Source organism: Canis lupus, chromosome X, assembly GCF_011100685.1.
Source record: "Canis lupus familiaris isolate Mischka breed German Shepherd chromosome X, alternate assembly UU_Cfam_GSD_1.0, whole genome shotgun sequence".
In the NCBI taxonomy this organism is placed as follows: Eukaryota; Metazoa; Chordata; class Mammalia; order Carnivora; family Canidae; genus Canis; species Canis lupus.
The window spans coordinates 56,881,995-56,898,615 of NC_049260.1; the positions used below are offsets into that span (position 1 = coordinate 56,881,995).

At 34.8% G+C, this 16,621-nt stretch overlaps 1 protein-coding gene across 9 annotated transcripts in view; it reads right to left on the minus strand.

Moving 5' to 3' along the window:
- The window catches only part of PHKA1 (phosphorylase kinase regulatory subunit alpha 1), a 180,379-nt gene that overhangs the window by 87,437 nt on the left and 76,321 nt on the right, over positions 1-16,621 (minus strand). For all 9 annotated transcript variants that reach the window (XR_005386338.1, XR_005386339.1, XR_005386340.1 and 6 more), the window contains exon 14: positions 16,046-16,180. Coding sequence is in view for 6 of the 9 variants with exons in the window: in XM_038587724.1 (XP_038443652.1) it covers positions 16,046-16,180 (135 nt within the window). In the remaining 3 variants the exon portion in view is untranslated. The remainder of the gene's footprint in view (positions 1-16,045; positions 16,181-16,621) is intronic.

Here is a 16,621-nt window from a genome sequence, read left to right on the forward strand (position 1 = left end):
AAGACTTTTTATTTATTAGAGAGAGAGAGAGAGAGAGAGGTGAGCAGGGAGGAGGAGCAGAGGGAGAAGGAGACTCCCTGCTGCACAGGGAGCTGAAAAAGGACAAGGGGCTTGATCCCAGGACCCTGAGATGATGACCTGAGCCAAGGGAAGCCACTTAACTGACTGAGCCACCCAGATGTCCCACATCATTTTTATTTCTGATGGATGTTTTCCCAGATATAAAATTCTGGCCTGGCAGTTATTTTCTCCCAGTAATTTATCATTCATTGTCCTGTGGAGTTCATTGGTTTATTGAAAAGTATGCTATAAGTTTGAACATTCTTCCTTTGAAAGCAAGGTTTCTTTTCTTAACTCTGATTATTTTAAAGATTTTTCTCTTTGTCTTGGTTTCCAGAAGTTTCATTATTAGATGCTTAGGCTGTTTTCCTTTTTATTTATCTTGCTGACAGATTTTTTTAGCCTTTTTGAATGTATGAATTAATATCTTTGGTCAGTTTTGAAAAACTTTTAGTCATTATTTTTTCAAATACAATTTCTGTTCCATTCTTTCCTCTTGTTCTTGGACTCTAGACCTTCCACTATATCTGTCTTATAATGCTCTTTCAATTTTCCATTCTTTTCTCTTTCTTTTGTGCTTTAATCTGAATATTTTCTACTAACTTATTTTTCAGTTCACCAATCCTCCCTTCTGCTGTTTCTCATGTGGTATTAATCCCATCTGTTGCATTCCCAATTCAGTTATTGTAATCTTTAGTATTGGAATTCTATTTGATTCTTTTATACTTTTCATTTGTCTAGTGAAATCCATCTCCAAATCTATTCTTAAACATACTACATAGTTTATAGAAACTGTTTTATAACTCCAAATTGTGAATTATCTGCTTTTTAACTTAAACTTTTAAATTTATTTTTATTGTACCAACATATATACAACATAAAACGTATTATTTTAGATACACAGTTCATTGGCATTAGGTTTATTCACACTGTTCTGCAACCATCACCATTACCCATCTCCAGAACTTTATCCCAAACAGAAACTTCATACCTATTAAACAATAACTCCCTGTTACCTTCCCCTTCTGGCAACCAACATTTAATCCCTTAATGGCAACCACCATTCTATATTCTGTGTCAAGTTTGAATATTCTAAGCACTTCATATAGGTGGAATCATACAATATTTATCCTTTTGTATCTGAATTTTTTCACTGAGCATGTCTTTAAGGTTGATCCCTGTTTTAGCATGTGTCAGAATTTCCATCCTTTTAAAGCTGAATAGTACTCTATATAAACATACATTATAAATTACATTTATAAATTAACATGTTATATTATATATACAATTATAATAATATATTATATATATATATAATTTTGTTTATTCAATCAACAGCCAATGGCCATTTGGGTTATATCCACCTCTTGTATACTGTGACTAATGTTACTTTGAATACTGGTGAACAAACCTATGTTTCATTTCCTGTTTTCTCTTCCTTTGGGTATATATGCAGAAGTGGAATTGCTGGATCAATTCTATTGTTAATTTTATAAGGAACTGCCATACTGTTTTCCATAATAGCTGCACCATTTTGTATTTCCACCAACAGAGCATAATGATTGAAATTTCTCCACATCTTCACCAACATTGTTATTTTCTGGATGGATGGATGGATGGATGGATGGATGGATTCATTCATTCATTCATTTTACAATAGCCATACTAATGGGTGTGAAGTGATACATCATTGTGGTTTTGATTTACATTTTCCTAATGATTAGTGTTGTTGAACTTGTTTTCATATGCTGATTGACAATTTGTATGTCTTCTTTGGGGCAGTGTCTATTCAAGTCTTTTTCCCTTTTTAATTGGGTTTGGGCTTTTTAATTTAAAAAAATTTCCCCCAGGGACGCCTGGGTGGCTCAGTGGTTGAGCGTTTGCCTTCCGTTGGGGTCGTGATCCTGGGGCCCTGAGATTGGTTCTGCATCGGGCTCCCTGCAGAGAGCCTGCTTCTCCCTCTGCCTGTCTCTGCCCCCCCTCTCTGTGTCTCCCATGGATGAATAAATAAAATCTTAACAAAATTAAAAAATAAATTTTCCTCAGCATTATTGAGATATAACTGGCATATAACATTGTGTATGTTTAAGATGTGCAGTGTAATGTTCTGATACATTTATATATTGTGAAATGTTTACCAAATAAGGTTAGTTAACATATCCTTCACTTCACATAATTGCCATTTTGTTATTGTTTTGGTGAGAACCTTAAGCTTACTCTCATAGTAACTTTCAAGTATGCAATATGGTATTGTTAACTATAGTCACCATAATGTACATTAGTTGTCCAAACTTATTTATCTTATAATTGAAAGTTAGTACTTTTTGAGCAACATTTCCTGATTTCCTCCACTCTTCAGCCCCCGGTACTCACCATTCTATTCTGTTTCTAGGAGTTTGTTTCTCCTTTGTTAGGAGTTTATTTACCCATTTATCTATCGATGGACATTTAGATTGCTGCCATGTCTTGGCTATTGTGACTAATGAATGCTACAAGCAACATGGGAGTGCAGATATCTCTTTCAGATAATGGTTTCATTTCCTTTGGATATATACCTAGATGTGGGGTTTTTGAATCATACGGTAATTCTATTATTGATTTTTTGAGGAAAAAAATTTTTTTTGAGGAACTTCCTACAGTTTTCCATAATGGCTATATCAATTTACATTCCCACCAATTGTGTGCAAGGGTTCCCTTTTCTCCACATCCTTGACAGAATTTGTTATCTCTATTTCTCTCCTTTTTGATAACAGCCATTCTAATGGGTGTGGGGTAATATCTCATTGTAGTTTTGATTTGTATTTCACTGTTAAATACTGATAATAATGATGTACCTTTTTCTTTTCATTTACCTGTTGGCCATTTGGATGTCTTTGGAAAAATGTCTATTCAAGTCCTCTGTCCATTATTAAATTGGATTGTTTGCTTTTTTGCTACTGAGTTGTATGAGTTCCTTACGTATTTTGGGATTTTTTCCCTTATATATTTTGGATATTAACCCCTTATCAGATATATGGTTTGGAACTATTTTCTCCCATTCCATAGGCTGCCTTTTCATGTTTTGATTATTTATTTTTCTATGCAGAAGCTTTTTAGTTGATGTAGTCCCTCTTGTTGATTTTTTAACTTGTGCTTTTGGTATCATATCCAAGAAATCCTTGCCAACACTGATGTTGAGATGTTTTTATGTTCTTTATGTTCTCTTCTAGGAGTTGTTCAGATTCAGGTCTAACATTTAAGCCCTTAACCCATTGTGAGTTCATTTTTGTCAGGGTGTAAGATGGTGGCCCAATTTCAATATTTTTCATGTAACCACATCTAATTTTACCAGTGCCATTTTTCAGAGACTATCCTTTCCTCATTGAGTATTCTTGGCTCTACTGTCACATATTAGTTGACCATATATGCATGGGTTTATTCCTGGGTTTTGATTCTGTTCCATTTGTGTATGTGTTTATTTTTATGCAATACCATGAATTAGATTAGATTACTACAGCATTGTAATATAGTTTAAAATCAGGAAGTGTGATGCCTCCAGCTTTGTTCTTTCTCAGGATTGCTTTGCCTATAAAGGGTTTTTCATGGTTCCATATGAATTTTAGGATTGTATTTTCTATTTCTGTGAAAAACACTTGAAATTTTGTTGGGATTGCATTGAATCTATACATGGTTTTGTGATGGTTTTTTGGTTGTTACTGAATTGTAGGAGTTCTCAGTATAGTCTGGATATTTCCTTATCAGATATAAGATTTGCAGATGTTTTCTGTCAATCTGTATGTTGCCTTTTCACTCTCTTCATGGTGTACTCTGATGCAAATAAATTTTTTACATTTAATGAAGTCCAATTTATCTAACTTTTGTTTGCTGTCTGTGCTTTTGGTGTTATATCCAAGAAATAATTGCAAAATCCAATGTTATGAGGCTCTCCTCCTTGTATTCTCTTCTAAGAGTTGTATAATTTTAGGTTTTGGTCTTTGCTCCTTTTTTTTTAATAAAATAATTTTTTATTGGTGTTCAATTTACCAACATACAGAATAACACCCAGTGCTCATCCCGTCAAGTGTCCCCCTCAGTGCACGTCACCCACTCACCCCCACTCCCCACCCTCCTCCCCTTCCACCACCCCTAGTTCATTTCCCAGAGTTAGGAGTCTTTATGTTCTGTCTCCCTTTCTGATATTTCCCACACATTTCTTCTTCCTTCCCTTATATTCCCTTTCACTATCATTTATATTCCCCAAATGAATGAGAACATACACTGTTTGTCCTTCTCCGATTGACTTATTTCACTCAGCATAATACCCTCCAGTTCCATCCACGTTGAAGCAAATGGTGGGTATTTGTCATTTCTAATGGCTGAGTAATATTCCATTGTATACATAAACCACATCTTCTCTATCCATTCATCTTTCGATGGACACCGAGGCTCCTTCCACAGTTTGGCTATTGTGGACATTGCTGCTATAAACATCGGGGTGCAGGTGTCCCGGTGTTTCATTGCATCTGAATCTTTGGGGTAAATCCCCAACAGTGCAATTGCTGAGTTGTAGGGTAGGTCTATTTTTAACTCTTTGAGGAACCTCCACACAGTTTTCCAGAGTGGCTGCACCAGTTCACATTCCCACCAACAGTTCAAGAGGGTTCCCTTTTCTCTGCATCCTCTCCAACATTTGTGGTTTCCTGCCTTGTTAATTTTCCCCATTCTCACTGGTGTGAGGTGGTATCTCATTGTGGTTTTGATTTGTATTTCTCTGATGGCAAGTGATGCAGAGCATTTTCTCATGTGCATGTTGGCCATGTCTATGTCTTCCTCTGTGAGATTTCTGTTCATGTCTTTTGCCCATTTCATGATTGGATTGTTTGTTTCTTTGGTGTTGAGTTTAAGAAGTTCTTTATAGATCTTGGAAACTAGCCCTTTATCTGATACGTCATTTGCAAATATCTTCTCCCATTCTGTAGGTTGTCTTTGAGTTTTGTTGCCTGTATCCTTTGCTGTGCAAAAGCTTCTTATCTTGATGAAGTCCCAATAGTTCATTTTTGCTTTTGTTTCTTTTGCCTTCGTGGATGTATCTTGCAAGAAGTTACTGTGGCTGAGTTCAAAAAGGGTGTTGCCTGTGTTCTCCTCTAGGATTTTGATGGAATCTTGTCTCACATTTAGATCTTTCATCCATTTTGAGTTTATCTTTGTGTATGGTGCAAGAGAGTGATCTAGTTTTATTCTTCTGCATGTGGATGTCCAATTTTCCCAGCACCATTTATTGAAGAGACTGTCTTTTTTCCAGTGGATAGTCTTTCCTCCTTTGTCGAATATTAGTTGACCTTACAGTTGAGGGTCCACTTCTGAGTTCTCTATTCTGTTCCATTGATCTATGTGTCTGTTTTTGTGCCAGTACCACACTGTCTTGATGACCACAGCTTTGTAGTACAACCTGAAATCTGGCATTGTGATGCCCCCAGATATGGTTTTCTTTTTTAAAATTCCCCTGGCTATTCGGGGTCTTTTCTGATTCCACACAAATCTTAAAATAATTTGTTCTAACTCTCTGAAGAAAGTCCATGGTATTTTGATACGGATTGCATTAAACATGTAAATTGCCCTGGGTAACATTGACATTTTCACAATATTAATTCTTCCAATCCATGAGCATGGAATATTTTTCCATCTCTTTGTGTCTTCCTTAATTTCTTTCTGAAGTGTTCTGTAGTTTTTAGGGTATAGATCCTTTACCTCTTTGGTTAGGTTTATTCCTAGGTATCTTATGCTTTTGGGTGCAATTGTCAATGGGATTGACTCCTTAATTTCTCTTTCTTCAGTGTCATTGTTAGTGTATAGGAATGCCATTGATTTCTGGGCATTGATTTTGTATCCTGCCACGCTACCAAATTGCTGTATGAGTTCTAGCAATCTTAGGGTGGAGGCTTTTGGGTTTTCTATGTAGAGTATCATGTCATCGATGAAGAGGGAGAGTTTGACTTCTTCTTTGCCAATTTGAATGCCTTTAATGTCTTTTTGTTGTCTGATTGCTGAGGCTAGGACTTCCAATACTATGTTGAATAGCAGTGGTGAGAGTGCACATCCCTGTCTTGTTCCTGATCTTAGGGGAAAGGCTCCCAGTGCTTCCCCATTGAGAATGATATTTGCTGTGGGCTTTTCGTAGATGGCTTTTAAGATGTCGAGGAAAGTTCCCTCTATCCCTACACTCTGAAGAGTTTTGATCAGGAATGGATGCTGTATTTTGTCAAATGCTTTCTCTGCATCTAATGAGAGGATCATATGGTTCTTGGTTTTTCTCTTGCTGATATGATGAATCACATTGATTGTTTTACGAATGTTGAACCAGCCTGTGTCCCGGGGATAAATCCTACTTGGTCGTGGTGAATAATTTTTAAATGTACTATTGGATTCTATTGGCTAGTATCTTGTTGACAATTTTTGCATCCATGTTCATCAGGGATATTGGTCTATAATTCTCCTCTTGGTGGGGTCTTTATCTGGTTTTGGAATTAAGGTGATGCTGGCCTCATAGAATGAATTTGGAAGTACTCCATCTCTTTCTATCTTTCCAAACAGCTTTAGTAGAATAGGTATGGTTTCTTCTTTAAACGTTTGATAGAATTCCCCTGGGAAGCCATCTGGCCCTGGACTCTTGTGTCTTGGGAGGTTTTTGATGACTGCTTCCATTTCCTCCCTGGTTATTGGCCTGTTCAGGTTTTCTATTTCTTCCTGTTCCAGTTTTGGTAGTTTGTGGCTTTCCAGAAATGCGTCCATTTCTTCTAGATTGCCTAATTTATTGGCGTATAGCTGTTCAGAATATGTTTTTAAAATCATTTGTATTTCCTTTGTGTTGGTAGTGATCTCTCCTTTCTCATTCATGATTTTATTGAGTCTTTTCTCCCTTCTTTTTAATAAGGTTGGCTAATGGTTTATCTACCTTATTAATTCTTTCAAAGAACCAACTCCTGGTTCTGTTGATCTGTTCCACAGTTCTTCTGCTCTCGATTTCGTTGAGTTCTGCTCGAATCTTTCTTAACTCTCTTCTTCTGCTGGGCGTAGAGTCCATCTGCTGTTTTTTCTCTAGCTCCTTTATGTGTAAGGTTAGCTTTTGTATTTGAGTTCTTTCCAGTTTTTGAATGGATGCTTGTATTGCGATGTATTTCCCCCTTAGGACTGCTTTTGCTGCATCCCAAAGATTTTGAACGGTTGTATCTTCATTCTCATTAGTTTCCATGAATCTTTTTAATACTTCCTTAACTTCCTGGTTGACCCTTTCATCTTTTATTTCCTGGTTGACCCTTTCATGTTTTCTTTGCTCCATTTTGAATTAATCTTTGTATATGGTATAAAGTTAGGGTTCAACTTCATTCTTTTGCACATGGATATTCAGTTTTCCTAACACAGTATCTTGAGCACTGACCTTTCACCACTGAATAGATTTGGTACCTCTGTCAAAAATCATTTGACTATATCTGTAAGGATTTATTTCTGGGATTTCTATTCCATTTAATTTTTTTCCTATGGATCTGTCTTTATGCCAGTAGTACACTCTTGATTACTGTCACTTTGTAGTAAGTTATAAAATCAGTAAATATATGTTTTCAATCTTTGTTTTTCTTTCAAGATTGTTTTGGGGTCCCTTGAGATTCCATATGAATGAAATTTTTTATTTTTGCTAAAAATATCAGTGGGTTTTAGATAGGGATTGCATTGAGTCCATCAATCATTTTGGATAGTACTGACATCTTCTAATCCGTGAGCATGGCTGCCTTTCCATTTATTTCTGTCTTCTTTAATTTCTTTCATAAACATTTTATCCTTTTCAGTGTACAAATCTTTCACTTCCTTGGTTACATTTATTCCAAACTGTTTTATTCTTTCTGATAATTGTAAATGAAATTGTTCTTTTAATTTTCCTTTTGGACTGTTTATTGTTAATGTATAAAAATGCAATTGATTTTTGCGTGTTGCTTTTGTATCCTGCAATTTTGCTGAATATGTTCTAACTTTTTTTAGTAGAATCTTTAGGGTTTTCTTTACGTAAGCCCATGTAAGACCATGTAATTTGCAAACATTTTTTACTTATTCCTTTCTGACTTGGATGCCTTTTATTTCTTTTTCTTGCCTACTTGTTCTGGCTAGAACTTCCAATACTATGTTAATTAGAAGTCTGTATATCTGTTTTGGTTGTATTTTTTCTTTTGGCCTTCATTTATTTGGTTTCCTAGCATATCTTATTATATGTTTTCAATGTTGAACACATTGCACAAAGCATTGGAGGGGCTCTGGATGATATTATTTTCTTCCAAAGGTGATTTAGTTTATTTTAGCAGGCAGATACACAGCAGATCATCTTAGTCATATCAGTGATTGAGAAGATTGTGTTTTAGGCTTTGTGTTTCAGAGAAACTGGTCTATTTGTGACTTGCCTTTACTTTTAGCATGTAGCTCACCCTTCAGGGACTCTGCTGGAAGCCTGGAGTGTTTATTATAGTTTCTTCCACAAAGAAAGGTTCTGAAATAAAATTTTTGTTTTCCTAACAGTGAGATTTTGTACTTGGTTTTTTGGCCTCTCATCCCATGCAAGCACAGCTTAAGAATCAGCAAATGCCTCAAAGGAAACTGCACAGAGAATAAAGAATGGTGCTTACTTTTCTGAGGTTCTCTTTTCTTCAGGATTTTGGTTTCTCAAGTCTGGCTGTCTTAATTATTTTCTAATGCTCTCATTTACCTTTATTTTTAAAATATAGCCATTGTAGTTGTTCTTAGTATGAAGATTAATCTGATACAAACCATTTCACAGCTAGAAGCTGAAAGTCTACCTTATTCTTTTTAACTGTGACAACCTATCACAATTCAGCCATTCTTGTTCATACATATTAGTTTGCTTCTCTCATTTTGCTATTACAAATTATGTTGTAATGAACAGCTTTGTACATATATCCTTGTGCACTTGTATGAGTATTATATAGGATAGATTCTCCTAAGTAAAGTTGTTAGTCAAAGATACGTGCATTAAAATTTTTTATAGGTAATGCCAAATTGCCTCTGATTTACACTACCAGGAGTGCTGAGATTGTTCATTTCTCCACATATTCACCAGCGCTGGATATTATCAATCTTAACTTTTGTAAAACTAATGGGAAAAACTTTTATCTCATTGTTTGTTTTGTCTTACATTTCCCCAATTATTAAAGAGGCTGAAGCTTGACAACTTAAAAAAGTGTAGTGCTAAGAAAGGAGGAACTGTGACCAACAGCACCAAAAAGTAACATACACACACATACATGTGTTAGTGAGTCTATGTATGTACAGTAAATGATTAAGGTGACATTTCAACAGTTTTTATATGAAGTATTCAATCAATAGTGCTGGAAAGACCGGCTAAGTATTTTGCAAGCAAGTTATGATTCTTACGTCATAAGGTAAACTAAAATTAAAATTCTAGACTAAGAGTTAAATGTAAAATTGTTAAAATAAAATAAAATAAAATAAAATAAATAAATAAAAAAATAAATGTAAAATTGTAACTATAAAAAACTAAGAAAATACAGTGAAAATATATTTGACCTAGGGATGAATCTATCTTTCTAAGCATAACAGCAAAGAAAACAAAAAGAAGACAATTTTACTATGTAAAAATGTAAAACCTTTATATATCAAAATAAAATACAAAATTAAAAGGCAAATAATAAAATAGCAAAGTATTGCAATAACTTGTGGAAGACAAAGTGTTAGCATCCCTAATATATAAAAAATCTTGTCTAAAGCAATAAGAAATTTACAATTTTCCAGTAGAAAAATGGTAAAAGAATATACATAATTTACAAAATAAATAGGAAAAAAGTCTACTTAACTTACAAAAACAATTTATCATCCATACATCAAAAATATTGAAATCATGCTAACAGATATTAAAATAGTGTTGTAAGAGGTTAAGAAAATATAATAGGGTTCATCATACATTATTATGTTGCAAAGTACAAATAGCAAAGATTGTTCTTTCTGACACCATTTTTCTAAAAACAACTGTGTATTTATTTAATAAAAAAGTGATTGGAAGCAAACACTCCAAAACAAAAACAGTGGTTTCCCATGAATGTTATATTTGTAGGTGACTTTTCTCTACTTTCCAGGTCCCTGCATTTGACATATATATATCAATTTGTAACCATAACTTACTATTTATGAAAACTGAGGAGAATGAGCATAGCACATCTATTCAAATGAAACTAGGAGACAAATTTACAATTCCTGAAGAAATGAAAGATATAGATGATAAAGTGGATGTATTTGATGTTCAAAAATTTGCACAAAGGCAAGAAAATAATTATCTGAAAGAAAGTTACAGAACAGAAAATATATACATTACAAACTTCATTGATAAAAGCTTACCATAAGGTATACTTAAAGGATTGATAAATATATATGGAAATGTGCAGATCCTGCCAGATATGCAAGCCATAGGAAACACAATTTCAAAAAAATAAAGCAGATATGAAGAAATGTATACCTTCACCAAGAATTAAAGAAAGGCAATTAAAATAGCATGTGTAGCAAAACTATTAATCTAACAAAAACAAGTGATAAAAATTCAATGTTGGTAAAGTAGTAAAAATAAAAAGGTATATTTTATATTTACTGATGTCACTAAAAATTGGTTGGTCTTTCTAAAGAATAATAGGGCAACATAAAACAAGAACTACAAAGCTGTCCATCTTCTTTTATCCAGAATCCCTTTTCTGAGAATATACTCCAAAGAAACAGGAGTATATATTTGAAAGCCTATACAAAGGCATTCGTAGAATGATAAGGGCTTTGGAAACAATTCAAGTATTTAATAACTAGGGAACAATTAGTTTAATTTGATGGAATAATAATACATAGGTCCTTCAAAACGTAAAAATACACAAAAAGAATAAGTGAAAAAACACAATATGCACACACTGTAACTATAAATGTATCTAAATGCAGTAACATTAGAAAAATTAGAATTATATAGATTTAAGTTGAATATTTGTGAAGTTATGTTCCTAAAGTTGATTAATCTCATACTTAAAAAAAAGGATAGATTTATTTATTTATTTATTTATTTATTTATTTATTTATTTGAGAGAGGGAGTGAGTGAGCATGGGTGAACAGGGGGGAGGAGCAAAGAGAGAGGGAGATGGAGAGAAGCTGATTCCCCAGTGACCACATAGCCTGATGGGGCTCCATCCCACAACCATGAGATTATGACCTGAGTTGAAACAAGAGCTGGACACTTAACTGACTGAGCCACCTACATGCCCCAATCAATCTCATCCTTTAAAAAAATTTAATAAAGATATGGAACTGAAATATTTGAGGCGAGGCAGACATTCCCATTTAGTTAACATATATACATGAACATGCCTGGTGAAGAAATCTCTCTCTCTCTCCCTTTTCTTTTTTTGGTGGTATTACAGTTTTCACTTGATGTATGCTTAAAGCAATTTTGTAATTGTGAAATTGTTGCTATGATAATATTTTGAAGATTTACTCATTTGATAAGTTATCAAATCATTCCTTTTGTGACTTCCAGACAAATCTATCTTCTTTCTCCTGTGCTTTGTATATAACACCATTACTATAGCATTTATAAGATTGTATTATAATTAGCTGGTTACATGTCTATGTCACCCACAGAATCTAGCCCAGTGCCTGATGCATAATAAGTGAGCAACAGATTCTTATGAAAGAATAAATGAATGAAGCAAATGAAGGAACATATTTGGAAAGTAAAGGCAGGTTGTTACTGGAGTCCCTGTAATGGTTAATTACTCATTAAATTCAAGACCATCTGTCTTCATTTCCTTTGACTGGGAAATAATAACTTCTCAGTGCCTCAAAGTGCACACTTTGAAAAAGTGACCAGTAAGGTGTTTGCTTCAATTTGTTGGAAAGATGTGATATGATGCAGGTAGATTCCAAGAATGACGGCCCAGAGCTTGGAAGCTACCTATATCCTAGTAAGATTACACTAAATTTAGAATAATAAGTGTGAAAAAGCAAAGGGTAAAATAAACTTATCATCTTCTGAGTGAGAATCAAAGAGAATCAGGTCAAAGGCACCAATAGCACTTGCATGAACTCCAAACCATAAAGACTTCTAAGAGGGGCAAAGAAGGTCAACTATACTGTTCCTGGAATAAGATTTGGACTAGATAGAGAAATATCTTCCTTATGTCAACAGATTTAGTGGACTGGTATTTGGAAAGTAGGAGCACATTATAGTCTGAGGCTAGTGGGAATGGCCAAGAAAATAAAAAACAGGAAGCAAAGTCTGGGAAGGACTAAGATACCCATTCCACTTTGTAAAGAATCAACCCAAATTAATCTCAGAAGTTTCAGGGTCTTGGAATTTATCTTGGATAGAGTTGAGTAAGGGAAGGGAACTAGGGGTTCAGTGTTTTGTAATAGTCAAATTAAGCTGTGGCTAGATTTCAGAAATTAGGGTCTGAGATCTATATTCAATTAATTTGTTAATTTCTAAGTATGTATATTTTAGTTTCCCATTTTTTTAAGGTAAAGTTTTAGAAAATTTCAACTTTGCACTTGAATTAAAAAGAAAAGGAATTTTGTACATTATAGCTAGGATGGAAGAAGGGGGAAATCTGCGTATTCCTAAAGTCAGATATAATATTAACGAGGAGTTAAGGCCCTATTGGCATAAAACATGAGTGCTTAGGAGAGACAGATAAAGTCATCTCTGACTGTTGGTCATCTCCTCCTTAGTTGATTCCAACTCAATTAAGACCTACATAACTGCTGTAGAAGCTGAGTATCTAAAATAGGTGTTAGTAAAAAGGAAAGGAGACTGGTTTTGAGCTGGACAAGACTTGGCTTGGCTGTAATTACTCACTGACCATTCTTGGTGAAGAAGAAAAGTATATACACACATACATATATATAAAGAAAGTACACACACATACACACATATATACACATACACACAAAGTAGGCTTTGGATTTATAAGTGACAATCTATTATCTAGGATATAATCTATAAATTTGTCCTTTTCTGGCTTGATTTAAGATTGTATTAATTTCTAGCTGGTGCTATAACAAATTACCACAAACTCAGTGGCTTAAAATAGCACACATTTAAACTCTTATAGCTCTGAAAGTCATCAGAGGTCCAAAATACTTTAATATCTTTTATGGGTATTAAAAGGTAAAAAAAAAATCAAAATGTCAGCAGGGCTGGTTCCTTCTGGAGGCCCCAGGAGAGAATCTGTTCCTTGCCTCTTCCAATTTCTAGAGGATAAGGCTAGTAGTTTTATCACTTCTATCTCTTGCTTCTGACCTCATATCTCCTAATTCTATAGGCAGATCTCCCTTTGGCTCCCTCTTATAAATAGGGCACTTCTGATTACATTTAGGGTCCACCTGGATAATCTGGACTAACCCTCCCATCTCAATCTCTTTAATTTAATCACCTGTAAATTCCCTTTTTGCTATATGGTAACATTCATAGGTTCCAGGGATTAGACCCTGGATACCTTTGGGGAGCATTTTTCATCCTTCCACAGTCCCTCCTATGGCCCCTAGAGATTCACATGCCTCCCACTTACAAAGTGCATTCACCTCATCCCAACATTTCGCAAACTCTCAATACATTACAGCATCAACTGAAGTCCAAAATCTCTTCTGAATATCATTATTTATAAAGCCCCAAATCTCATCAGCTAAATCAAGTATGGGTGAGGATATGGGTATGAGACAAAATTCCTCTCCATCTGTGGACCTTTGAAACTAGAAAACAAGTTATGTTCTCTAAAAATACAGGCATAGAATATAAATTATAGACATTCTCATTCCAAAAGGGAGAAAATGGAAGGAAGGAGTCAGCAGCCCCAGACAGTTTTAAAATCCAACTGGGATTACTCAATTAGGTTTCAAGGCATAGTAGTAATTCTCTGTGGTTTGAGGCTCTGCCGTCTGGGCCCAAGGCACCTCCCTTGAAGTCGTTCTTCCTTTTTCTTGAAGAGTAGCACTTGTTTATAGCTTAGTAGCTTTATCAGCCTGCTTCCTGGCTATACAATTTTGAGAGTCCAATATCCTTCTTTAATCTTGTCCCCTTTCTGTCCCTTTCAGTACAGTTTGTCAGTGTTTCTGCATATATAACATTCTCAAAAACTTTGTGGGTATTATATATATGTCATGGGGGTTCATGCCATTAGACAAGAGGGTCCTCTCCAAGATCTTTCCTGGGATAATCACATCTCTATTCCTAGATTCTGCTAATATGGTTGAGGGAATCCATAAGTCACAGCCTTATCTCTTCAAAGAGCCCGCTGTATGAATGAATACACTGATCTTTTGGTTTTTCTAGTCAACCTTAGCAAAAGGTTGTCCAGCCATAACCTTGAATTCTTTTCCAGAGCATTTCTTTTCTGACAGCAAATTTCCAAATTTTATCATTTTTGCCAATCTGAGAATTTCATCAAGTCCTGACTCCTTTTTGCTTAACTGTTTTTCCCTCAATTATCTCTTTCCTCTTTCCTTTTACTATAAGCAGCAAGAAAAAAAAAACAGGCCATGATTTCAACACTTTGCCTGAAAATCTCCTTAGTTAAATATCCAGGTTCATAATTTATAGTTATGTTTTCCACATAACACAGGACACAATTCAGCTAGCAATCTTTTTGTCACTATACAGCAAAGATCTTTTTCTTCAAGTTTGCAATTACATGTTCCTCATTTCTTTCTGAGCCTTCACTGGCAATGCCTTTAGCATCCTTATTTCTACCAACAGCTTGTTTAAAGCAATATAGGCTTTTTCTATCGTGTGACTCAAAATTCTTCCAGCCTCTATGCATTACCTGATTCCAAAGCCACTTCCACATTTTTTAGATATTTGTTACAGCACCACCACATGTCCCAATATCAAAATCTGTATTACTTTCCTGCTCCTGCTATTAAGAAATTACCACAAACTAGGTGGCTTAAGACAACACATACTTATTCTTTTACATTTCTAGAGGTCAGAAGCTCAAAATGAGGCTTTCAGGACTAAAAACAAAATCAAGGCATCAACAGGGTTGTTTTCTTCTGGAAATCTCCAGGAGAGAATCTGTTCCTTACCAATTCTAACTTCTAGGGGCTGTGGGCATTCCTTGGAAATCTTTGGCTCATAGCTGCATCACTCCAATCTCTTGTTTCTGTTGTCACACATCTTACCTTCTATAGTCTGAATCCCCTCTGCCTTTCTTTTAAAAGGATACTTGTGATTACATTTAAAGTCCACTTGGAAAATCCAGGATAATTCTCCACCTCTCAAGCTCCTTCAATTAATCATACCTGCAAAGTCTCTTTTGCTATATAAGTTAATATTCACAGGTTCCAGGAATTAGGACCTAGATACCTTTGGGGGCCGTTATTCAGTCTTCCACAAGGGTACTTTGGGGATTTGAGATCCTTTTTTTTTAAGTTAACAGTGTAGCAATTTGTTTAATATAAAATTTGTAATAAATTGTGTAAACTTGTAATTTGTAGTAATCTGCTTAGTCTATCATTAAGTTTAATATGTTAAAAATTGAGTATTAATTAAAATAAGTATTAGATGAAGTGGAATTTTCTAATATTGTCAACCAATTCACTACATGACAAGGTGTAAAAGACCTTGAAAATGTTCATTGGTTATTACTTTACATAAAATTAGCATGTATTCAAAATGGAAATATAGTCTCAAGAAAGGGGAGATCATGTTAGTTAAGCATGCACTTGGAATGAAGAAACAATAGTTTGCTAACAGTCATGGCCTATATGCCAGAGCTCATAAACGCATCTAAAATTACCAAACCTGCTCAGGATATATTGGGTTAGGAACTTAGGTTCTAGAGACTCTAAATTCCTTCTCAGATCCAGTTTAACAAAGCAGTACAAAATAAAAAGGAAAAAAAACAGCCTGTATGGAATAATGCTTTGATGATTATAATGACTGATTATTAAGGCCGATCTCCTTACCTAGGCTGGAATAAATGTGGCTGAGAATACAGGCTGGTTGTACTCTGATAGGGTATACCTCAGCAATGGTCTCCACATCGATTCCCTTGTCTTTCAAAATGGCCTTGATTTCTTCTGTCTCGGCTAGAATGGAAACTATGGGAAGGAAAAAAGATGAGGTCAACAGAAACTTTTATTTCAATAGAAACCTAAAGATCTCTCAAGCCATATAATTTCTTTTGAAGGGAAGAGAAAGAAAATGAGAGGAAATTAACAGTTATTGAGGAACTTTGATGAAACAAATATCACACTAGGTATATAATATTATTACCTAAATGGAAAAGGAAAAAGGGCTTCATGACTACAAATTAGATTTTGCTTTTTTGGCTAAGTACATATGTGCTCCTAGAGAATGCCACACTCTATATCTGAGATTCAATGTTTAAATAGGGGAAAAATCCAACATGAGGTGTGTTACAGCTTTGGTAAAAGTTGATTCTCCAAGGCTCTTTCATATCCTTAAGACCAGATAGGATTTTGAGGGTAGTAAAGAACACCCAAATAATAAGAATTACCCTGTAGTCAGAGAATGGTAGA